The sequence below is a fragment of the Nicotiana tabacum genome, chromosome 19, assembly GCF_000715075.1.
Source record: "Nicotiana tabacum cultivar K326 chromosome 19, ASM71507v2, whole genome shotgun sequence".
NCBI classification, from domain to species: Eukaryota; Viridiplantae; Streptophyta; class Magnoliopsida; order Solanales; family Solanaceae; genus Nicotiana; species Nicotiana tabacum.
In genome coordinates, this window is record NC_134098.1 from 69,390,407 (window position 1) to 69,415,302 (window position 24,896).

General features: G+C 37.1%; 1 protein-coding gene across 3 annotated transcripts; it reads left to right on the forward strand.

Annotated features, from left to right (window-relative positions):
* Positions 1 to 4,822: 4,822 nt before the first annotated feature.
* Positions 4,823 to 24,626, forward strand: LOC107796276 (uncharacterized). 3 transcript variants are annotated; one of them, XR_001650361.2, is made up of 21 exons: positions 4,823 to 5,067; positions 5,157 to 5,461; positions 5,936 to 6,053; positions 6,175 to 6,257; positions 7,158 to 7,375; positions 7,474 to 7,576; positions 8,703 to 8,785; positions 8,982 to 9,194; positions 10,285 to 10,641; positions 10,972 to 11,143; positions 11,911 to 12,102; positions 15,018 to 15,227; positions 15,319 to 15,411; positions 15,612 to 15,826; positions 16,025 to 16,525; positions 16,611 to 16,691; positions 16,818 to 16,903; positions 20,010 to 20,747; positions 23,852 to 24,005; positions 24,126 to 24,274; positions 24,355 to 24,626. XR_001650361.2 is itself a non-coding variant. In XM_016619030.2 (20 exons), exons 1-20 carry the CDS (start codon positions 4,953 to 4,955, stop codon positions 24,208 to 24,210), a joined length of 4,122 nt encoding a protein of 1,373 aa, XP_016474516.1. In that variant the 5' UTR covers positions 4,824 to 4,952; the 3' UTR covers positions 24,211 to 24,626. The 3 variants fall into 3 exon arrangements, 2 of the variants coding, with proteins under 2 accessions (XP_016474516.1, XP_016474518.1); XM_016619030.2 differs by having other exon boundaries at positions 4,824 to 5,067; positions 24,126 to 24,626; XM_016619032.2 differs by lacking the exon at positions 4,823 to 5,067 and having other exon boundaries at positions 5,351 to 5,461; positions 5,936 to 6,040; positions 24,126 to 24,626.
* The last annotated feature ends 270 nt before the right edge of the window (positions 24,627 to 24,896 follow it).

Here is a 24,896-nt window from a genome sequence, read left to right on the forward strand (position 1 = left end):
CATTGAGTTTAAGTCCCAATGCATTATGGCTTAACATGCGTTTATGAGAGTAAGACATTGGGTTTGAGTCCCAATGCACCATATTAATGATATAATGATGAATGAGATAAAATAATATACTTTTAGTGAAGCATGTCCCACTAGATCTGCTCCATTATATTTTCTGAAGCGAATGTGGTAGCAATAGATCAAAAGTCTGAAAAAGAAGATTGAATAATTATCGGGACCGTATGAATATACGTGGACGTGGCAATAGACGAAATAATAATCGTCCTCACGATTTTAATTATGAAAGGGTGAACAATAAGGGTTCTCAGATTAAATTTATCCTTCAAAAGGTGAAGGTAATATTTACCATGATGTGGTATGATAAAGTATTGGGTACAAGAATATCATACACCTGAATATTCTGCCAATCTTTAATCAATCCACTATCAAAATAAAGAAAAATAAAGGCACACTTAGCCTTACAAGATGATATTGAGGGTGGCCATAAAAACGAATATGATAAATGTTAAGGCAACACAATAAGCTTGTATTGAGAAATCACGAGGCATGTTCAGATGATTATGATACGTTCCAAAAGTGAATGTGGACGTATGACATAAACTCATGAATACGGATACGCTCTTGATTGTTGAAATCTCACAGCTCACCTCTAAAGAGATTTGAGAAAAATAAAGAGGATAAATATGATAAATGTTAAGGCAACACAATAAGCTTGTATTGAGAAATCACGAGGCATGTTCAGATGATTATGATACGTTCCAAAAGTGAATGTGGACGTATGACATAAACTCATGAATACGGATACGCTCTTGATTGTTGAAATCTCACAGCTCACCTCTAAAGAGATTTGAGAAAAATAAAGAGGATAAATATCATTATCTGGTTGCAGGATTATGTCATTGGTCGTAGACCTATTTTACGTCAAAAATACTTTTCATGCCTTATGAAAAATTATTAAAGGACAAAAGTAAAGCAAGAAACATGTCTTGCTTATAATAATTTTTACCATGACAATAATGATAATGACTTTCTCTTTGAAGGAGATGTTTCGCCATATGGACGGTAACAAATATAAATATGAAAGATTATCTGTTTTTCATGCGACTTGTACTATACACGTAGTGTAGTCAAATCACATGCCATATTAAATCAGGGGTTACTAATAATTTTATTATTTGGCATGATCGGTTGGGCCATCGTGGTTATAATATGGTTCACAAAATAATTAAGAATTCACATGGTATTCATTGAAGAACTAGAAAAACTTAGGAATTCTCTTGTGTTGCATGTTCTCGAGGCAAATGAATTATTAAATCATCAGCAATTAAAGTTGGGGTTGAATCCCCTATATTTTTGGAACATATATACAGGATGATATATGTGGGACCATATACCCTCAATATGGACCATTCAGATATTATATGATTTTGATAGATGCACCTTCAAGATGGTCACATGTGTGCTTGTTATCATCCCGCAATTTGGCCTTTGCGAGGTTACTAGCTAAATTAATAAGATTAAGAGCACAGTTTCTAAATTATGCAATTAAGATACTATGTCTTGATAATGCGGGTGAAATTACGTCCCAGACCTTTGGTGATTATAGTATATCAACTAGGATAATAATTGAACATCCGCTTGCATATGTTCATACTCAAAATAGTCTAGCAGAATCATTAATCAAACGCCTCAAATTAATTGCTAAACCAATATTTATGAGAATTAAATTTCCTTTCTCGGTATGTGGTCATGCAATTTTGGATGCAACAACTCTTGTGCAGATCAAGCCACAAATTATCATAAAATATCCTCATTACAATTGACTTATGACTATAAGCCAAATATTTCTCATTTTAGAATATTTGAATGTGCGGTATGTATTCCAATTGCTCTACTACAATGCACAAAGATGAGTCATCAAAGAAGATTGGATATATATTGATATACCCAACATTAGGGAGAGAAAATAAGCAGTTGGAAAAAGAGATAAATTGGAATGCATCGTCTCCGAGATACCAAATAAAGTTTTCATCATGGGGAGAAATACGTGATGTACTCTCTTTCCCCTAACTAAGGTTTTATCCCAATTGGATTTTCCTGGTAAGATTTTTAACGAGGCAACTCTAATGCGTATTATAAGATGTGTGTACTCTTTTTTCTTTATTAGTTTTTTTTCCATTAGTTTTTTCCTAATAAGGTTTAACCGAGACACATTATTTTTTAAGTGGACATCTAAGGGAGAGTGTTATAAATCCAGTGAATGTGGATGTCCTTTCAGTAACTTCTTTAGTAATTCATGTACCACGTGAATAAACCCATTAATTATTGTAACTATAAATAGAGCATTTTTGGCTCATGGATGATATACTTGAAATAAGGAGAAAAGTTCCGTTTATCTATTCTTGTCTTCTTCTCTTTTGGTGCTTTAGTTTATAATTATAATATTTATTTTATAACAAGGGCAGATTATTCAATTTACTTATCGAATAAACTGTTAACCCGAGTTTTTATATTTATACTTTTACTCCTGTGTATATAAAGTACTACTTGAAACCCTAAATCTCTAATTTCTCAATTCAACATTGGCATCGATGGTCTCCCTTAGTAGTCAGCTCTTCAAAATTCAAACATGGATTTGGTCAGACATGGATTGCATGTCACATGAATTTTTGTACGAGATAAGAAGGAGACTTGTTTGCGCATTAGTTAACTAGTTTTTCTCGTAAAAAATAATTTTTCTTTCAATTGAGTTGTCAATTTTTTTGAATCCTTACCACATACTTATTTACTCTCCCTTGTACCGGATATTACATGTCACATGGATTAGAAAATATTATATAAATAAATCTGGACCTAGATTTTCCCTTATTTCTAGTTCTCTACTTTTTTATTTTATATTTGATTTAGCCGATAAATCGTACGATAATCGCTGAACCGATATCAACATATTACTACATTTAAAAACGAAAACCGATAAGCCGAACCATTAAGCATAAATCGCCCGATCCACCCGATAAGCACCCCTGCTTCTTATAGTTCACCAAAGTGTTTAACCATTCTCCCCTAATTGTCACACTTTTACAGTCACGGTGAAAGTTGTTAAACTGTTTTTATATCTCTTAAGTCAGTTTTTGCTAGGATTTTGTAACCTTGTCTTGCTTCTATTATTTTTTAATTTTTTGTGTGGATATAATTCTGTCTAACTTCAAGTAGAATTTTGAGTTATTTGAATAATTGAGGAAAACCAACAGATAAGGTAGAAATGAGGACGGTGAATTAGAGCCTAGTGCTTTAAACAAACTCTGCAATCGATTAACTTGTACTTTTCCATCTTAGAAACCTGATGTGATTTTAAGTCAGTGATTGTTTCAGAGTTAAATTGATGGTCAGTGTCACTAATATTTATGTTAAGTGATGAGATGTAACAATTATGCAATTAAAAAAAAGGGAAAAGGCCCAAAAATAATATTTATGGTATTCGAAATGGATCAATTATAACCCCGTTTAAACGTGAGTCCACAAATAATACTGCCGTTATAGAACGAGTCTAATAATATTCTTGTGTTATTCGAAATAGATCAATTATAACCCTCGTTTAAATTTGAGCCCACTAATGACCCTGCCGTTAAAGAATTGTTCTAATACTGCTATTTTCCTCAGTTAGTAATGATTAGGGGTGTAAATGAATATTTAAAAACTGACTAAACCGACCGAACCATACCGCACCGAACTGATTTTTAGGTTTCTTTTAATAAAATCGTAGGTTTTTATATAAATCTATAACCGTACCGATAATTAGGGTAATTTTTTTATTTTATAAAAATAAACCGAAAAAATATCGAACCGTATCGAATAAATTTACATGCGAAACATTTATTTATATATTAAGTTTAAAAATAATAATGTATTAAAATTTATACATTATTTATATTAATACATTATTATTTACAAATATAAATATTAGACCCATTCTTTAACGGCAGGGTCATTAGTGGGCTCACATTTTAAACTTATTCGACCCATCCTTTATAAATATTAGACCCATTATCATTTTTAAACTTAATATATAAATATCGAACCGTACCGAATAAATTTATCATGTGAAACATATATTTATACTGGGTCTAATAATAGGTCCGATATATTTACATGTGAAACATATATTCACATGTAAATTTATTCGGTACGATTCAATATTTTTTCGGTTTATTTTTATAAAATAAAAAATCTACCCTAATTATCGGTACAATTATAGGTTTATATAACAACCTACGATTTTATTAAAATAAAACTAAAAATCGGTTCGACACGGTACAGTTCTGTCGGTTTAGTCGGTTTTTAAATATCCATTACACTCCTAATCATTACTAACTGAGGAAAATAGCAGTATTAGACCCATTCTTTAACAGCATGGTCATTAGTGGGCTCAAATTTAAACGAGAATTATAATTGATCCATTTCGAATAACACAAGTACATTATTAGACCCATTCTATAACGGCATAGTCATTTGTGGACTCAAGTTTAAACGAGAGTTATAATTGATCCATTTCGAATACCACAAGATCATTTTTAGGCTTTCTCCCTTAAAAAAGTAATAAAAAATATATATTTTTAGCCGCTCTACAAAATGATATCAGACAAAAAAAACAATATATTACATCTTTATAAACTTTTTGATTAAAAAATACAATTAGTTTCAGTGCCAATTTTATATTTTGGCCCTCAAATAATTGAGGTGCACGGCACTTATTAAAAAGAAAACACATTTGTATTGCCTAAATTGGGTTATTCTGACGAGGTTATGATCGGTAAGAGGCCAGGAGGTCTCAGACGGGCCATTAAAACTAAATACTAGCGACTAGCCCAATTGGCCATTAGCATTTGAACACTGCCGCAAGTGAACCTCTCCAGTGCACTGTCGACTGCTTGTGGCTCCTAACCATGGCGGAGCAAAGCAGCTGTCGCCTCCAAAGAGGACATTACCTTGGAGAAATCTCTGCCCTCTGCTTTCTACACCTTCCTCCTGACTTCTCTTCTCTTCCTTTTCTTCTAGCTGGTCCGTTCTCCTTTAACATTTTCTTTACTTACTATATTTGTACTGAAACGGTTCTAAGCATACAATTAATGTGTCTCCACTCTCCACAGGAACTGGTTCACAAATTCTTGTCTATGATTTAACGACTGGGAAGATGATAAAATCATTTGATGTGTTCGACGGAATTCGAGTGCATGGAGTTTCTTTGCAGACATTTAACGAACACTTGTCGGGTTCACATGTTACTTTTAAGATTGCAGTCTATGGTGAGAGGAGAGTTAAACTTTTCAGCTTGCAAATTCAGAGGGTCTTTAATTCTCAAACTGAGCAACAAGCATGTTTTCGTTTAACTTTAAGTCTCCTGCTTCTGCTACCTAAGTTTAGCCACTGGGTTTTGGACGTTAGCTTTTTGAAGGTAAACTTTTTTCTCAATGGATTTAAGTTATATACACTGATAGTGTAATGAAATTTTACACCATCAGTTCAATTTGAATCGGTTATAGCACATTATTACTCTATTTTCCAGGTTACCATAGTCCATAGGAAAGACTTATCTATTGTTTTTTGATAAGACTTATCTATTGTTAAGTCAACATAACCTGATGGTGTAAAAAATCTTTACACTGACAGTACACAAAAGTTAAACTCTTTCTTAATTGTGAAACTCCTTACCCCTTTTGTCGGATTTATGCTCATTATGATACTGAACATGTGGTGGTAGTGGGATGGGGCTACTTCTTCAAACAATGGTGATTGTCTAACTTAACCTGATGGTGTAAAAACTCTTTACACTGACAGTACACAAAAGTTAAACTCTTTCTTAATTGTGAAACTCCTTACCCCTTTTGTCGGATTTATGCTTATTATGATACTGAACATGTGGTGGTAGTGGGATGGGGCTACTTCTTCAAACAATGGTGATTGTCTTGCCATAGGATGCAGTGACAATTCTGTACATATTTGGGATATGTTGAGATGTTCTCTCCTTTCCAGAGTAAGATGCTCAGGTTGGTTTATCAGTTATCATACTAGACCAGTGCTTTCTGTTCTATTGTTCATTAGGAGACTTAATTCAACCATGGATGCCACGGTTCATGCTTTTGACTTTTTTCTTCATCTAATTTTTAGAAAGGTGTTTGTTGTACTCCATGAGGATTTGGGGCGATGATGTTGGATCTCTCCGTGTAGCATCTGGCACTATCTTTAATGAGGTACCGATATTTAGGTTATACCTTTTCCCACTCTATCTTATCATATTTCCCTTGCTCTAGTATTTTGTCCAAACTTAGGAGTATTTTGATATATTGCAGATATGTTCATCTGTCATCGAAGAAGTTTCTTCCATCACTTATGATAATTTTAACCCTAATATTGTCTCTAAATAAATTAAATAATCTATCAATATAACCTCAAATGAAACTTCATGGATCTTTTTGCTTTATGCATCCGTTATCGGAAACTCACTGGCTTGATTAGTCAGGATTCACCGAATAGGCCCACTAAAGCAGGCAAAACGCTCCCCACTGGTAGGTTTTCATTTTACATTCTCAGGTCTCGAAACTGAGACCTCTGGTTTAAAGTGGAGAATCCTAATCATCCCGCCAATACCCCTAGGTAGTTTTATAGGGGGGGTCAAGAAAGGGAAAGGGAAAGAGTGCAGTGGAAATCAAACCCACATCTATTGTGTGGGAGAGTCCCACAAATACCACTAGGATATAAACCTTAGTGATGCTTCAGATATTTGAGTCATAAGGTACATGGTTAAAATTGTTCTGCTATCAGAAAAGATGAATGCACATTCTTTAGAAGTTTCTTTTTACTACTTTGACTGTTTTCCTGAAAACTTCTCCTTTTGATTATTTTTGCATACTATAAACAGATTTTATGGTTCTCCTTCTACAGTTTTGGTTGGATATTGTTCAATAACTGAAGATATGCTCTATAGCCTGTATTGACTCTCTTGTTTCTACAGTTTCTGCCAGTTCAAAATTATCACTTAATTGTTTTGTAAAATAGATCTGTTCAAAGGTGTTCGTAACGCCTTTTGTGTGCTCCTTGATATATGCATGTCCTCTGACAGGCGCTTAATTGTCTTGATCTGGGTTTGGCAGGTTCTTGTTTGGAAAGTGGGTTGTAAGGCTGATCCTGATGTTATTGGAAGTCTTACAGAAGACCTTTTACATTTGACCAGTCACGAGGGTCGCCAGCTTCCTTATCAGCAATATGAAGCTGTAAATATATGTAAACTAATTGGACATGAAGGTTCAATTTTCCGCCTTGCATGGTCTGCTGATGGATTTAAACTAGTATCTGTATCTGATGATCGAAGGTTCATATTTTTCTTAATTAACATCTATGTATATATTGATCCATAGAAACATTTAATCAGCGACTTTAGGTGGTTATTCTTCTTTTTTGTTAGTGCAGTGCTCGTATCTGGACGCTTGGTGCTAATGGTTCCAACCACGTGGTTGACTCTGTCTTATTTGGTCACAGTGCTAGAATTTGGGACTGCTATATATTTGACTCTGTAAGTTCATGAAAGTACTTTGTAATTCACTTACACAGCATCGGGGAATATGCTGTTCAGCAGGCTAAAGTACTGAAGTTGCAGATGTCAAAAATAACTCCGCAACCATGTAATAAAAGCTGTCTAAATGGCCTAAAGCATTTTATGGCTGGGGTTGACTAGGGGTTTGCAGGAGAATACGACAAGTCAGCTAAAAACACTTGTCCAGTGTCCCAGTTCCTTCAGAACTAATGAACTTTTAGACAACTAGGGACAATTTATGATGATGATAGATGGATAAGCTTGTAAAAAGAGAAGAGGAGAAGATAGGGATGATCGCTTGGGTTTTGGTTAAACTTCTTCTCTACAATGAAATCACATTTTATAGCACCTAAGGGTGTGGCCTAGTGGTCAATAAGGTGTTGAGTACTACGAGGTCTTAGGTTCAAATCCTAGTGGAGGCAAAAACACTTGGGTGATTTCTTCCCATCTATCCAAGCTGGCTTGGTGGACTGAGTTACGTGGTACCTGTGCTGGTGGGAGGTAGTAGGTACCCCGTGGAATTAGTCAAGGTGCGCGCAAGCTGCCCCGACACCACGGTTATCAAAAGAAAAAAATGATATCACATGTTGTGTAGCTTGACAAGTCGACAAATATATGCTTACTTAGAGCTTCTGCATTTTCCAATCTCACAATTATTTATCAGTATGAATATCGATACTTTTATCTTGCCAATCTTTGACTTTATTTTAATACTTGGGGAACAATCTGACAAGCAAGAAGTAATGGAAAACCTACATGTAATCACGTAGCGCTGTCATTGCAAACCAAAATCTTCAATATGCACATTGATAATGAAGACATGTAAATGGGGTTTTTTAGAAAGTCAAGAGAGCCCAACTGCGGTTGCTTTTTTTTTATGTGCGGATTTAATGCCCGAAATAGTTTTCTTGTATCAGACGGTTCTATGTTCTTCATGAGGGGGACATTTTATATATTGATGATGCTATGCGGTAATTTTTATTGTAGAACTGTACGTTGTGATGGTTCATTAAGAATTTGTGCATTCCTTTCCTTCAAATGCGGGACATGTGAGGTTCGCTTCTAAGTTTGGCTTTGTCTGTCTATATGTGGGACTCTGCTTTAGTTAATCATAACTGCTGGCGAGGATTGCACGTGTCGTGTATGGGGAATGGATGGAACACAACTTACAAGAATCAGGGAGCATGTGTAAGTGAAAGGAAAGTTTCATCATGGAAGTGAATTCTTAATTATATTATTGTACCAATTAAATTATTATTTCTCATTTTTGACTTCATTAGTGTCACTTTATGTTCTGTGGTGCAAAATGTTTTGCTTGCATTGTACACCTTAGAATAAACTGGTTTTTATGATATAATAACTATATCACATTTTATTGGCACAGTGGAAGGGGGATCTGGCGATGTCTCTACGATCCTGATGCAGCACTCCTTGTGACTGCGGGATTTGATTCTGCAATAAAAGTACAACATCTGCAAGGATTGTTGTCTAATGGGTCAGAAGGAGGTATTGTGGAAGTACAAGACTCAACTGTCCAAAAGGAGGAATTTGCTCTTTATATTCCAAATTTTAGAGAGCATGTTGGCCTCTTGAACAGGTATAGCTGATATTTCAATTTCCCAGTGATGATGATTGTCAAAGCACATGATGGCCTCTTATATCCTTTGTGTGTGTGGGGTGTGGGGTGGGGTTGGGGGAGAAGGGGGTGGCGGGTTAAGGATTATCTTAATGAGTGAACCTTGCGTTTGTGACACGTTGAACATTGGCACGGTGGCGCGAACCCATGTGGATTCAGTTACTTGTAGAAGAAGCTGCTCATCTGATGATCACAAACTGATGTTTTTTCAATCAGTTTCTTAGAAACCATATATTAACATATCACATATGCCACTTTCTTGTTACTTTATTTTGTAAGTTATCTAGTTGAGAAGTATTGGTAGTTGAAGTACCTTTATCACTTGTAGTAACATTTCTTACACCCTCTTTGGGAGTGTGGGATGATTTAATTAAAAGTGCTTTTACTTATAAAAATACTAAAACTACTTCTCTAAAAACAACTACACGTTGAAAAGGTAGAAGCTTTCTCATTTAATTATTGTCTTAGTTATGTTGACACCTGGCCTTAGATGAAAATGGAAATAACTGTATTATGATAGGAAATTCATACTATGGATCCCTATTTGAAATGCAAATATTGATCTAGGGGATGTGTAGATTTGGCCCCAACTAACTTTATTGAGGTAAAGTGTGTTGTGAACAAAAATTTTGGGCGTGGGGCCTAGCAGTCGATGAAGCTTAAATGAAGACCATGAGAGGCTAGGGTTCGAATCCCAGCAAAGAAAAAAGTTAGGTAATTTCTTCTAATATGCCTAAGACTTGGTGGGCAGAGTTACCCAATACTTGTCCTGGTGAAGGATGCATGTACTCAATGAAATGGTTGAGGTATGCGCAAGCTGGTCGGAAACCACTGATAAATATTTTTTTTTTCAAAAAAGAATTTTGAGCCTGTATGTATTATATTTTGCAGGAGTAATTGTTAAAACAAGTTGTATTTTTCAGGAGAAGTCTCTTATATTGCTAATGCAACTCATCCTATCTTAGTTCTTGACAACGTACTTGTTCACATTTAAGCCCATGATTTCTAAGTGCTTATTGGCTGATCATTTGGTTTATCAAATTTCATGCAGCAAAAGCGAATATGTAAGATGCTTGCATTTTTCTCGGGAAGATTCTCTTTATGTTGCCACAAACAATGGATATGTGTACCATGCTAAACTATATGATACTGAGGATGTGAAATGGACCGAACTTCTCCATATTGGGGAGGAAGGACCAATTGTTTGCATGGATTTGTTGTCACACTGTTCTGATGTTACCGAAGACATTGAAAATTGGATTGCTGTTGGCAATGGTAAAGGCACTATGGTGATTGCCAGAGTTGTTGATGATGTCTTGAATCCTAGAGTGGAACTCACGTCTACATGGTCAGCTGAACCAGAGAGGCAACTACTTGGGACTTATTGGTGCAAATCTTTGGGACCGAAGTAAGTTATTGATGATGCCAGAAGTCATAATGATACGATGAATATGCTTGACATATTTAGATAGAAGATTGATGAACGTCTTTCTAAGTCTATCCTGACGACATCCTGTTGACTTTTGGCCGATATGATCTTTCCTTTCAGTACCATTAGTATGCCATTGGCCTTGAACGAGACCTCCCCCCCCCCCCCACCCCCACCCCCCACCCAAAAAAAAAAAAAACCCATAAACACATTTTATTTGATAAAATCTGCATCTGTTGGTAGGGATAATATATCATTTATACGTCTGATCGTGTGAAAGCCATATATTCTGATTACCTTATCCTGTAGGTTCCTCTTCACTTCTGATCCTAGAGGCACATTGAAACTATGGAGGTTGTTCAACCCTTTGCCCTCTGTTTCTCAGGATGTCATGAGAAGGTGTTGTGTATCTTTAATAGCAGAATTCCGCTCATGCTTTGGAATGCGGATAATGTGCTTGGATGCATCAGTAGAGAATGAGGTCAATACCCTTTACATTTTATGCTTTGTGAAATTTAGCATGTTCCTTCTCTCTTTCTCTCTCTATGGCTTCAAATTTGTTCTCTCTCCCTATATATATATATGCGTGTGTGTGTGTGCACGTGTGTGTGTGTGTGGCCTCAAACACTCTTTGGGTATTACTCCTTCCCAAATCGCCTTCCTTTTTTTGGATTTTTCCAAAATATTGTTCATTTCCTTAAATGAAATGAAAAGTTCTAATGCATTTTAAATACCAGCAAAAGTTCTATAGGACTCATTCTATCATTCTCAATTCAAAATTATCCTTTATTTTATATTCTTTGACACATCGGCAGACAAAAAATCATATTATACTCTTATGTTAATATTCGTGCCAAGTCAAAAAAGAAAAGACTAGCAAATTGGGACAGAGTAAGTTAGAAACAGGGCATATGGTTCTTTTACTGCAATTGTCATGTTCCCATTATTGATTAGTATCCTTGAAGTAGCATTTGTTTTACATTGTACAGATTAAATTGTTCCAAATAATTCTTCAATTACTCTGCTATGTGACTCTTAAGATGAAGTTCCTCCATACATATGGGGTGTTCCCTTTATGTTCCTAAATAAAAGAGGAGTTGCTTCAAATATATATTCCTTCTCTCTTTCTATCTCTGGAAAGCAATAATATATCCTGACTTGTCTGTTTCAAGTTTGAACAACCCATCAGTATGAAATATTACTTACTGTGTAAGTTTCAAAATTCTTGATCTATTTCCCTTTTTGTAGGTCCTAGTGTGCGGTGACATTCGTGGTAATCTTTTGTTATTTCCGTTGCAAAGAGACATTCTTTTTAGCATGTCTACAGCTTCCGAAATAAATATAAGTCCTTTCAGCAACTTCAGAGGAGCTCATGGAATATCAACTGTGTGTAGCATCTCCGTTGCTAGTTTTGGTCCTACACAACTTGAAATTCATTCAGTAAGACCTTACTTGGATGCTTATTCTGTTCTACTAGTTACTTATAATCATTAAGCATCTTCCTGCTTGGGTTTGAGGTGATCTTTTCATTCTCCCTTTGTGATATGTTGATTTAAGAATCCGTTGATATTTGATTTTCAGGCCTTATACGCTGCTTTATATGATAAAGCTTTCGGAAACTATATAAGAACTAAGTCTAAAATAGTGAAAAAAATCTGTAATAAGTCTCATAATATATTTTAAAATAAATATACAGATGGAGGTTGACCTTTTATTAGTCCCTGTAGCTGTTAACCTCAAGATATCTTTTCCCATACTTTAAGTGTTACATGGAGAGTCCCTGCATTATAACATTGGCCGAAGTATAGTTGAAAGTCTTTAACTGCATATCAGAGTATGTATTCCTGTTTTTTTTTTTGGTTGGAGTCTAGACTTAGGGGTAAGTTTTATAGAGTAGTGGTTCGACCGACTATGCTGTATGGGGCTGAGTGTTGGCCAGTTAAGAACTCCCATGTGCAGAAGATGAAAGTAGCAGAAATGAGAATGTTGAGATGGATGTGTGGGTGTACCAGGAGAGATAAGAGTAGGAATGAAACTATCCGGGACAAAGTGGGAGTAGCCTCCGTGGAGGACACGATGCGGGAGTCGAGGCTGAGATGGTTTGGACATGTTAAGAGGAGAAGCATTGAAGATCCCGTTAGGAGGTATGAGAGGTTGGCCATGGCGAGTTTGAGAAGAGGTCGAGGTAGGCCTAAGAAGTGTTGGGGAGAGGTGATTAGGCAGGACATGGCGCTGCTTCAGCTCATTGAGAGCATGACCCTTGATAGGAAGATGTGGAGGTCGAGCATTAGGGTAGAAGGTTAGTAGGTAGTTGGGAGTTTCTTAGTTGCTCACCGATAGTATTAGTAACACGCATGTCCCTTCGTATTCTCAGATCTTAATTGCGTTATATGGTTTTGTTTGGCTCAGGTATTGTATTCTCTGTTATTATTTGGTACTATTTATCCTTCATCTCCCTCTTTTTCTTCTCTCTTCCTTTCTTGCTTTCCTTTTTCTTTTCTTTTTCTTTTTCTTCTTCTTCTTCTTCTCCTTATTCTTCTTTCCGAGAGGACGGTCTATTGGAAACAACCTCTCTACCTTTATTAGGTAGGGGCAGTGTTTTGGATAGCGTGCGGCGACAAATAGCGACGAGGGTCCGCTTCACTGAGGCGAGAGGCGCGCAGCGAAGCGCTCGCCTTTTTGATGTGAAGCGACAATTTCAACAAAAACATAAAATATTATATACATATAACTAAAAACTCAATAACAATAATATATTAATAAATATCATTCAAAAATTAATTGCGGATCTTGATGAGCCTTGTACAGCATAATTCCAAGCTATATCATTTCGTTTATTACTATCGGATGACGCCATTTCAACGTTGTTTTATGGAAAAAAAATTATCAAGTCAATATGCAATTAATTCTACTCTATAAGATTATAAATCTATAATTGAAAAAACAGAGCAACAAATAAATAAAGCTACTGCCTCTGCTCAATTTTGTAAAACAGAGCAACAAAAAAAATACAGCTACTGCCTCTGCTCGATTTTGAAAAACAGAGCAACAAATTGAAAAATGAGAGCTGAAAGAGATGAACCCAAAAACAGAGCAAAGAAAGAAAGAAAGAAGAAGAAAAACAGAGCAAAGAAAGAAGAAGAAAAACAGAGCTAAAAGAGATGATGGAAGAAAGAAAAACAGAGCTGGGCTGAAAGAGAAGAAAAACAGAGCTGAAAGAAGAAGAAAAACAGCGATCACTGAAGAAAGAAGAAAGAAGAAAGAAGAAAGAAGAAGAAAAAGAAAAAAAAAGACCAGCAATGGTGGTCGACCAGAAGAAGAAGAAAGTAGAAGAAGAAAGGAGAAGAAGAAGAAAAGAAAAGAAAGAAACATACCTGGTGAAGAAGGGGTCGCTGATGGCTGACGATGGAAGAAGAAGAAGAAGATGTGAACCCAAGCCCTAATTTTGTCGCTGAAGGAGAACTGGAGAAGAAGGGTCGCTGCTCGTAAGAAGTGATTTCACCCAAGCCCTAATCGCGACTTAAGTGCTTTTTTTTTTTATTTTTAAAAATAGCGACGTTACGCTCGCTTCTCGCCACACTGTCGCCTCTCGCTACACAAGCAGAGGCGACCGCTATTTTGAATCGCCACGCAACAGTCCCTCTGTAGCGACACACGCCCGCCTCGCGTCGCTACACGCTTTTAGCGTTGTAGCGAGCGCTATAACACTGTGTAGGGGTAAGTGTCGCTACACGCTTTTAGCGTTGTAGCGAGCGCTATAACACTGGGTAAGGGTAAGGTCTGCGTACAGACTACCCTCCCCAGACCCCACCTGTTGGGAATATAGTGGGTATGTTGTTGTTGTTGGTGTTGTTGTTGTTGTAATCTAAGACTTCTCTGTTCCATGCAAATATAAATCAGAGATAAAAAGGCGAGACAAGGTCATGTAGTAAGAAATGATACTACAAAAATGTGTAAACTATTGCCCCCAAAGGCTTTGGTCTAGTGGTAAGATCGTAGCACGTGATGTGTGAGTTAGACACATGTCACACTTTTTAATCTGCTGCAGACAAAAGCCTGCAACAAACAAAAACGTGGTATTTAAGTAAAGAAGGGTAAAGGGGCGGGCCCATTATCCTCTAAGTTCCGATTATTTGTCCTTGAATTATCTTGTCTACAAAAAAAAAAGAGAGAGAAAGAGGATTCTTTTTAAGTTTCTATTATGTACACACAAATTCATTCAAATTTTTACATATAAATGTACCGTTAATATTAGGACTTTCTTGGATTCAAGACCCTGAAAGTACTTGATGCAAGAACATGCGATTGTGTTGTCCAATGCAGTAGCTTTTCTTTTTGTTCTTTATTTTCTTCAGACTGGAGGAGATGGGTGCATATGCTACTTTGAACATGATAGAAGTCGTCATAACTTGGAATTCGTAGGGATCAAGCAAGTGAAAGAGCTAAGTACAGTACGATCAATCTTCACTAATGCTGACCAACAAGGCGATTTACCTGGCAGCAGTTGTGCAATAGGATTTTCTTCATCAGACTTTATCATATGGAATTTATTTTCCGAGACAAAGGTTTGGTCTCTCTTGCCTACTCGGTCGATATCCTGTCTCTCTGTTTCTCGTTCTCTTCCACATCATAATGATCTTACATTCGCTGGAATAGGTTTTGCAAGTAACCTGTGGTGGATGGAGGCGTCCTCATTCTTATTTTCTTGGTGATGTACCAGAGATGAAAAATTGCTTTGCCTATGTCAAGGTATAATCTTTTCCAAATCTGTTAGTTTCCTGTTCCACGATTAGAAGATAGGAAATGATCGTACAGGCAACAAGAGGCTTAGTCCAGCTTGCTTTGGGAAGTGGAATTGCACCACTTGTTGTTATTAGCTGGCCTCAGACTAATAATTCTTCTAATGACTGGATTAATATCGTGACCACACCATAGCTCTTTCTTTGCAGGATGGAATTATTTATGTTCATAGACACTGGGTGACCACTGGCGAGAGGGTTATGTATCCCAAAAATCTTCATTTGCAATTCCATGGCAGGGAGATACATACCTTATGTTTTATCTCTCAAGATTCATCGTGCAGTCTAAATGAAAAGCAGGATATTTTTTCTGAAATGATTTGGGTTGCAACAGGTTGTGAAGATGGAACTGTGAGATTGACAAGGTATGACGCCATTTCCGATTTTTATTTTTATGCATTACTTAATCCTGGGGGGTGGATTTTGTCTGTTTTTTTAGTTTTGTTTCAACCATTTCCCTACCTAATTGGGCTTCCTTCGACGAGTCTTGATATTTGCGCATTTTCTTTGTCATTTACTTTTTGAAGTTCTGTGACAAATTAGTTATTTTGCTGATGTCTCAGGTATGCTTCAGAAATTGAAAATTGGTCAACTTCCAAGCTGCTTGGTGAACATGTTGGCGGATCAGCTGTGAGATCTATATTCTTTGTCTCGAGGCTACATAGAATGGTGCTGGATGAAAATGCAACGCCTGACAGCGTTAACAGTGAAAAAGGGTTTTTAGAGGACCCGGAGGATCTTTCATTACTAATATCAGTAGGTGCAAAAAGGGTGGTAACTGCTTGGAAGCAAAAAAGTAAGATGAGAATTAGGGAAGGAACCTTTGACCCAGAGTGCAACATTAGAAATGATTTCCAGTGGCTTTCTACAGATATGCCAACCAGAGAAAGAAATCATGGAAAACTACAAAACAATAAAAAAGTTAGTGAAATGGTCGAAAATGGTGGATCACTTCCCTCAGAAGACAAAAGAAGCTATTCAGAACCATGTGTACCAGATAAATGTGAAAATGATTGGAGATATCTCGCAGTTACTGCTTTTCTTGTTCAAGTTACAGGCACAAGGTCAGTAAATCAACAGTAACCATCATCGTGTTCTGTCAATTTAAGCGAATATGAACAAGTTCGCATCCTGTTTATTCATCTGCAGGTGTTCAGTCTGTTTCGTAGTTGTTGCATGTTCAGATGCCACAGTTACACTACGAGCTCTTTTATTACCCTACCGACTCTGGTATGTACGCCCATTATCTCATGATGTCCAAATAACAATACCTTGTATTCCCTTTTGCAGCATGGTACTACGGAACATGCTGTTCTCTTGTTTCTGACCTGGTCTTATTTCCAATATCAATTTCAGGTTTGATGTTGCTTTACTGACTCCTTTGTCATCTCCGGTGCTTGCTTTGCAACATATCATTGTTCCTACATATCCCCCACTTCAAGGTTGATTTACTACTTAGGTTTGGTTGATTAACAACTTTTTTCATATTTTGACTCTGTAGGATCTATAGGTTAAGATTGAATTTTGAGCATAGTAATGTTCCCAAATGCATTTCAAAGCAAAGATCCAGTAATCTCGCAGTCAATTCTGCATTAATTAATTTAAACCAGGAATTTAAACAAATATCTAAAAGCTACTAATAACAAGCAAACCTAAGCAGTGAGCACAATGGCACCGCCAGCTTCCTTAATCTTCTTCTTAGTGTCTTTGAGATGAGCTTGGCCTTCATCAAAATAGGCTGGGAGGGTGGCGATCACCCTTGGCCAAGATCTTGAAGTAACTGACCTGGCTATTGCTGATTAAGAAGCACTGTCCTTGCTACCAACAGCCTTGTCCTTTACCTAAGGGATGAGAGGCCAGGGCTTGTCTATATTCTTTCTTGTTTCAGAGCTTGTGGAAGTAGTGTATACCTACCTTTTTGAAGTAGTTCGGATTGTACTTGTCAAAGCGGATGCTATTAAATACCCCTCCATCTCATTTTATATGAAGGTGTTTGACTGGACATGGATTTTAAAGAAGAAAGATTTATTAACTTGTGGTCTTAAAAATGCCATATCATTTTTGTGCTATAAAATCATATCATTAACGGTAAATAGGAAGTTTAAAGTTAAATTGTTTCTAAATATAGAAAGGTGTCATTCTTTTTGAGACATAGTAAAAGGGAAAGAGTGTCACATAAAATGGCACGGAGGGAGTAAGATAAAATGTGTTCTAGTATTATTTATTTAACTAAGGGCATCCCGGTGCACTAAACTATTGAAATCTTCTGCCTTTTTTTTTTTTTTGATTTTGTTTTGATTTTTTGTTCAAACCTTCAACATATACGACAGTATTTTCTTCTATATTTGATCTTTGACACATCACACACTGAAGATCTGAGGGAGGTGATGAAGCAGCTTATATGTAGTACCAGAGGGAGGGAGAGGGGTCTTTGGCTGGTGTAGAAGAAGAGAATAGCTACTACTTTGTGAGTGCTTTCCATCAAATGCAGTTGCTCCTGGTAGGCAAGATAAAGGAGCTTTATGAAGGTTAGAAAAATAAGATGTATCTCTCAGAATTATTGTAGGTGGGAGTACATACATGTAGGACGTTTTTTTTTGGGGGGGGGGGGGGGTACCAAATAAGAAAGTGACCCATCCTCAGTACTGAATGACTATATAGAAGACGTGCTTATGCTTTATGCCATTTTCTCCTCGAGAACTGGATAGAGATTGGTGAGCAGACAGCCCAGTGAGTAGGACCACAGAGGTTAAAATCACCAGGTCCAATAATTTTAGCTTCCTTTAGACCGAACCGTACCACAGCTTGGGGAGAAGCATGGAGACATATTTCACTCGTGGCTTTTCATATTTGTACAGGGTATATTCTCAATATTGACAAAAGGAGAGAAAGGGGGATGGGGAAATTCCCTAGCTAAAAATAGTAATAGAATGGGGAACAATAGTGCTGTGCGAATTTTTTCTATGAGAAGATTATGCAATTCAATGTATTCTAACAAAAATATTATTGTGAAATACTAACCTTAAATGGCGATAAACTAAAAAAATGTGCTAGGAATTACACTTGAGATACTAAATTAGACTTTCTAGTCAGTTGAAAGCAAAAGGATCTTTCAGTTGGAGTCGTCCCAAAGGGATTGAATGTACGATTATGAAAAAGAAGAAATTTCTCAAGAGATCAGTAAGTTTCTATGTCAATTCTGTCCAGTTCAAAAAAGTCTTTATGACAATTCTGTCCAGTTCAAAAAAGTCTTTATGACAATTCTGTATTCTACATAATGGGATTGACACTTAAAATTGTCAGCTTTCTGGGACAACAACAACAACCTAGTAAAATCTCACAAGTGGGGTCTGCTGAGGGTAGAGTATACGCAGACCTTACCCCTACCCCGAGGGAGTAGAGACGATGTTCCCGGTAGACCCTCGGCTCAAGAAGACGAAAAGAGAGACAATATATCAGTACTATCAACATAAAACAATAGAAATAATGACAACAACATAAGAACCAGAAAATAGATGAAACGCACTAACAACAACCAGTAGATGAGGTCCGGCACAACGAAAAAACGGGAGAATAGTGTGAACACAACATTAACCACTAGTAGTCTAAGACAAAACCCTATCAGACTAGCCTCACACCTCTACAAAGTAGAAAAATGCTCAACTACCTCCTAACCTACAACCCTAATGCTCGACCTCCACACCTTCCTATCAAGGGCCATGTCCTCGAAAATCTGAAGCCACGCCATGTCCTGTCCGATCACCTCTCCCCAATACTTCTTAGGCCGCCCTCTACCTCTTCTTGTACCCGCCAAAACCAACCGCTCACACCTCCTTACCGGGGCATCTGGGCTTGTCCTCCGTACGTGCCCAAACCATCTGAGCCTCGCTTCCCGTATCTTGTCATCCATAGGAGCCACACTCACTTTCTCTCGAATATCTTCATTCTTAATCTTATTCATCCTGATGTGCCCGCACATCCACCTCAACATCCTCATTTCTGCTACTTTAATCTTCTGGTTATGTGAGTGCTTAACTGGCCAACAGCCCAACACTCAGCCCCATACAACATGACCGGTTTAACCACCGCTCTATAAAACTTACCTTTGAGTAACGAAGACACTTTCTTGTCACACAGTACTCCAGGCACTTACTTGTCAGCTTTATGGGAATTTTGAAAATATGTCTACTGGGATTTTCAGATTTAAAAAATAAAAAAAAAGAACCGCAACGAATTTTACCTTTATGTTGTCATAGAGACTGTTGGATTGATTCTTCTTTCTTTTAGAGGAAACAAAATGTTTACTTCTTTCTTTATGGGAGACAAAACAAACTCTAGTTAGTTCTCTCAGTTTGTGGTATTTATGTTGCAACTACTTACGGAATTACAGGTCTTTGCTTGCATTTACATTCTTGTACAGAAGTCATATACATTTTTTTGTTCCTTCTTATGTGATAAAAGGTAGATGATAACTCTTTTTTTAGCTCCTGTCTTGTATAGCTCTTTTTTTTCTGTGTTTTTATTCTGATTGAAATCTTGATTTTGCAGGCAATGTTCGGTTTGGAAGTCGGTATATTATTATTAGTGGGTCTACTGATGGAAGTATTGCCTTTTGGGATCTTACGGAACATGTTGAAAATTTTATGCGGCAATTATCAGCAGTTCAAATCAGAAAAGGTCTAGACAGCCAGAAAAGACCACGTACAGGTAGAGGAAGCCAAGGTGGACGGCAGTGGAGATCATTGGGCAGTCAAGTGTCTAATAAAATAACAGGTGATGAACAATTGTTGGGAGTTCCTGTTTCAAAGGGAAAGCCTGATAATGGTTTGTGTGCGACAACTGTCCCAGGAACTGACAAAACTGTGCAAGATCATACTCTGCGAGGGATATCTCATTTGGTAGAAAAGACACATGCATTTTCTCCAGACACCTTCACTGGCATAAAGGAAGTATTACACAAAGCAGGGCCCTTGGATATCTTCAAGGATGTCCACCAGTCAGGGGTCAACTGTCTTCATGTTTCAGATATAAAAGGTCCTGAAGTTTCTGATTCAAGGTTTACATTTTGTGTTTTAAGTGGAGGTGACGACCAGTCACTTAACTGTCTTAGATTAGATTTCTCTCTGAAATCGATGAGGCCGGGTTGTGAAAGTTCGACTTCGGAGCAACATAGCACCACTGGATCACTGAGAGTAGGCGGTCATGTTCATTATGAAGTCGGAAATTATGATATGAGATTTGCGTTGCTTGATAAAGTCATGTCAGCTCACAGCTCTGCGGTTAAAGGTAGATAATCTGATTTGTTTTTTCATTAAAATGTGCATATGATTTGGTTTTTGCGTTGTGATTTTGCCTTGTTTCATTCTAGCTGCCAGAAAGCTCTGTTTACCTTTTCATTGTAGGATCCACAGCTGCTATACTCCAAATAAAGTTCATAGAACTGTTGGACTAAAGTTCATAGAACCGTTGAAGAGGGATAGTGTAAACCCAAAGTTTGGCCTTTTGTCTGAAGGTTCTCGAAAAGGGTCATCTCCTCCATTCTAGCTTCAATGTCCGAGTGTCCAATTTTTGCACAAGCTAGAGTTTATTTTTCTATCATATCATATCTATATAAAGTAGAGTCTGCAGTCTCTGTGTCAAATCTGATCTTTTATTGATAGGAACAAGGATAGGATAAACAAGAAAATTAAAGATAGCAAGTAAAGAATTTAGAATAGACCCAAATTGAGAACATTCAAAGGAAAATGAGTAATTATGCACCAATAAGAACCTACACTATAGGTAGGAATACCTTCAAGTGGAAGAATTCCACTTGATAACACTCTTGCAAGAATTGTCATCAACCATGGCATTCCACCATACATCTCACTAAAAGAAAACATTAATATTCAAGGTAAGCTGCCTAAAATTGTAAGAAAAGAACTACTTAAACTAGGTTCTAATTTAGGTTACAAATTCCCAAACTATCCCTAAGCTAGGCCTTAAGATAAGGTGTGCTGAAATTGCCATTCTGAACTCCCAGGCCTCCCTTGCGTTCGAGGTGTAAAGTCTGCTATCGCGGACCTGGGCAGCTGAGTTTTCATCGCAATCGTGGTCTTTGCTGGTGCTGCCTTCTTTGCGGTTGCAGTCTGAGCCTCCGCTATCACGGTCTTCACTGTAGCCAAAAACTGCAGCTTCTGAATGTGATTTTAGCCTTCCTCTTGCCTTGAATCTTGCTCCCCTCTTCTTGTATTTCCACTTTAACATGTTATATGCCTTCTCATCTTCTTGGAAGGATCTCTCAAGACTCCGTAAACACTTGAAGGTTGAGAGCTTCTAGTTCCTTGATGCCTACCGTGCGTGCCATCTTTTATGCTAACATATAAACACAGCTTAGTTCATTCTCATTTCACCTCCGGCTGCCCTTGATCTGAAGCTTCTACCAGCCCTTTTTAATTGATTTCTTTGTCATGTTGATTTTACAACCATTCAAATGTGCTCAGTTTGGCTTCATCCACCCACTTTTAATTAGTGTTGTAAGCTTATTAAATTAAAACGAGGAAAAAAAGATAGTGTTCTAAGCTCATTTGGCTCTATAATGCCCTCATAAATCGATATTTCTGTTCATACCTATTTAAAAGACTACTCTTATAAAGCATGATTTTCTGGATTCTCCACATCCCTGTATTACATTTTTTACTGACATCCAATCTGTGGTGCCAGAAAGCAGAGATAATGATTTGGAAAGAGAAGTAATTGGGAAAATACTTGCTGCTCTTTCTGGCCTTACCCAACCTTAAGTATTTTACTCGTTGCTCCCCGTAGAATCACTCCCAACTTCCATCCAATTTCCAAATGTTCGAGCCACATTGCTTTCTTTTAATCAACCTTATTTTGAAACCTTGTAATCATGTAATGCATAAGTTATTCTTTTGGTCTCATTAAATGCTCACTTTTTTTTTAGCTTTCTGAAATTTCACCAGCACCTGACATCAAATGGATTTTTGTTAACACAGAACTGGAAGAGGTTCGATTCCTCTTTGATGTTGTTAAGCCAAGAGCGCAAAGCGCATGCGCGAAATGAGAGCTAGAGGGTTGGAAGCTACTGCTAAGGGACTCCCACTCATCTAGAAAGGATAGGCAATTGAGAGAGAATAGGGCGATAGCAAGTACTGAATTTGCAGTTGTATTGTGAATGATGATAGACAGCTGCCAAAATGGGGTGAGGAATTTCAATGAGTTCATCCTTACTAGATCAATTTCAGTGACGTCATACTTACTAGATCACCCTAAACATTCATGGCCATTCTCCTTTTTTTTTGTGGGTTTAACGATCTGGTATCCAGAACCTATCCACTAACCTGACTAATCCAGATTCACATCAAGTAAGGCTCATTTAAAGGAGAAGCGCTCACTACCAGAATTTTCTCCATTAGGAGGGATCAAACCCAAGGCATGCAGTTAAGGACGGAGGGATTCCATCCATCCCATGACATCTATTGGTGACCGTTCATTCATGGTCATTCTCGTTCTAAAAAAGCTGTGCCACTAATGTGATACTGTTTGACAAGAAAAAAAGGGTAGCCTTAGGCTATGAAGGCTGATTTATGCATTGAGAAAGATCATTTGTAGGAAAATCTATTATGCAACAACGGCCCCTACTCTTTACCTTTCTCGTGCCTTACCTCATTCCTTTATAAATTTTTACGCGACTTATCCTTTTGGAGCTAATATAACGAACTAATGGAGCCTCCAAATAAAGTCAATGTAAGTTTTATTATTGTGGTAACTAATGGAGTTTTATGTAAAATGAAAAATGTACTTGTAGTTCTGAACTATAGTTCTCTCCTTCTTGTTCGTTAGGCATTGGCCACACTCATAAGATACCAATTATCAGTGTTGTCAAAGGTGTGCTTAAGTTTTGAAGTGAGGCTAAAAACATGTTGAGCGCTTCACCTCGCTTTGGGGGCGCTTCAGTGTCGCATCAAGGCTCTAAGGCATACTTTTCCTTACCATAGAGTGTAATCCTGAAAAGGCAACACTAAACAATTGATATTTCATTTTATTGTAATTCTTTTTCAATTTTTTTTGTCCGTATATGTGTTATTCATGCTTATAATTATTGGTCTTGGACTACATATATATATTTTTACTTTTTCTCCAGTTGCGCCTTTTTTCATTAAAGCCCGCACTTTATTTGCGCTTTGCGCTTAAAGCCCCAACGGACCTTACAACTTTTTTGCTTTTCGCCTTTGATAATACTGCCAATTATTACTGGGAATAGTCAGTTTGAATTGTGTCTCACTTTTTATCTTGGGGGTTGCCCTACTACCTATTGTCAAATGACTGATGAAATCATTATTTGCACATAAGAAAGGACCTGGACCTGATGTTAGTCTTGTTCACTATAGGTGTTTGGACAGATGGTTGTTGGGTATTTTCTACGGGTCTTGATCAGCGCATCAGGTGTTGGCATCTCGAACAGCAAGGCAAACTAACTGAGCACAAACATATGGTTGTTAGTGTACCGGAGCCCGAGGCATTGGATGCTAGGGCCTGCGGAAGGTGGGTAATCCTTTCTTTCATACTGTATTATTGATTTTCTTGTTTACTCTTCTATTTTTCACTTTCTGAAAACCAACCTCCACCTAGCTTTAATTTTATTTTTTAATATGTTGTATTCAGGAACCATTATCAGATTGCAGTCGCTGGGAGGGGAATGCAAATGTTTGATTTTGTTGCACCTGATGACATGAAGGTTGGAAAATAAGGTTTTTCCCTATTGTATAACACAACTTGAAGAATGCAAAATGAATGAGGTTCCTCTGTTTCGGGTATGAAGTGTGAAGCGTCTGTTATTACGTACGAGGAAATTCTTATATTTTTTTAATCATGATATTTGATACTTTCTTAGGCATGCAGAAGGTGAATTATATGAGGTATCAACAATTAGTGCAATACTTGTCCCAATAAAATAATTTTGTGGTTACAGTTTTAGCTAGCTTTTGTAAGCCAAGAAAACACAAGTGATTAGTGAAATACCCGAGAATCTGTAGAATATCCTGAGGCATCCTAGTAGGTGAAATGTTTGATGTATCTTTCACTATAGCATTGTAGTGGTAGTACTGCTGTTGTTCTTTGTATCTTATTTTATTTTATCTATATTCATTTTTTTTGCTTGTTGTATAATGTGTTTCTTGTCTATGCACATCCAATTACTTTGGTATTATCATTTCTAACTTCTTTGTTATTCGCATTGAATGTGTGGTCTTATCATTATTGTTGTACAGATATTCTTAGAATATTTTGATGTCGTTTTATTTGGTTTTCTTTTCCATAATTGGGCATATGTGGGATTTATCGTGTAGATTTTCAGTTGAATCTAATACTTGTAATGTTGTTGATAAGCGACTCTTCACTTTGAATAAGTTTTCGTTCTTTTGATTAAGCTTGAGG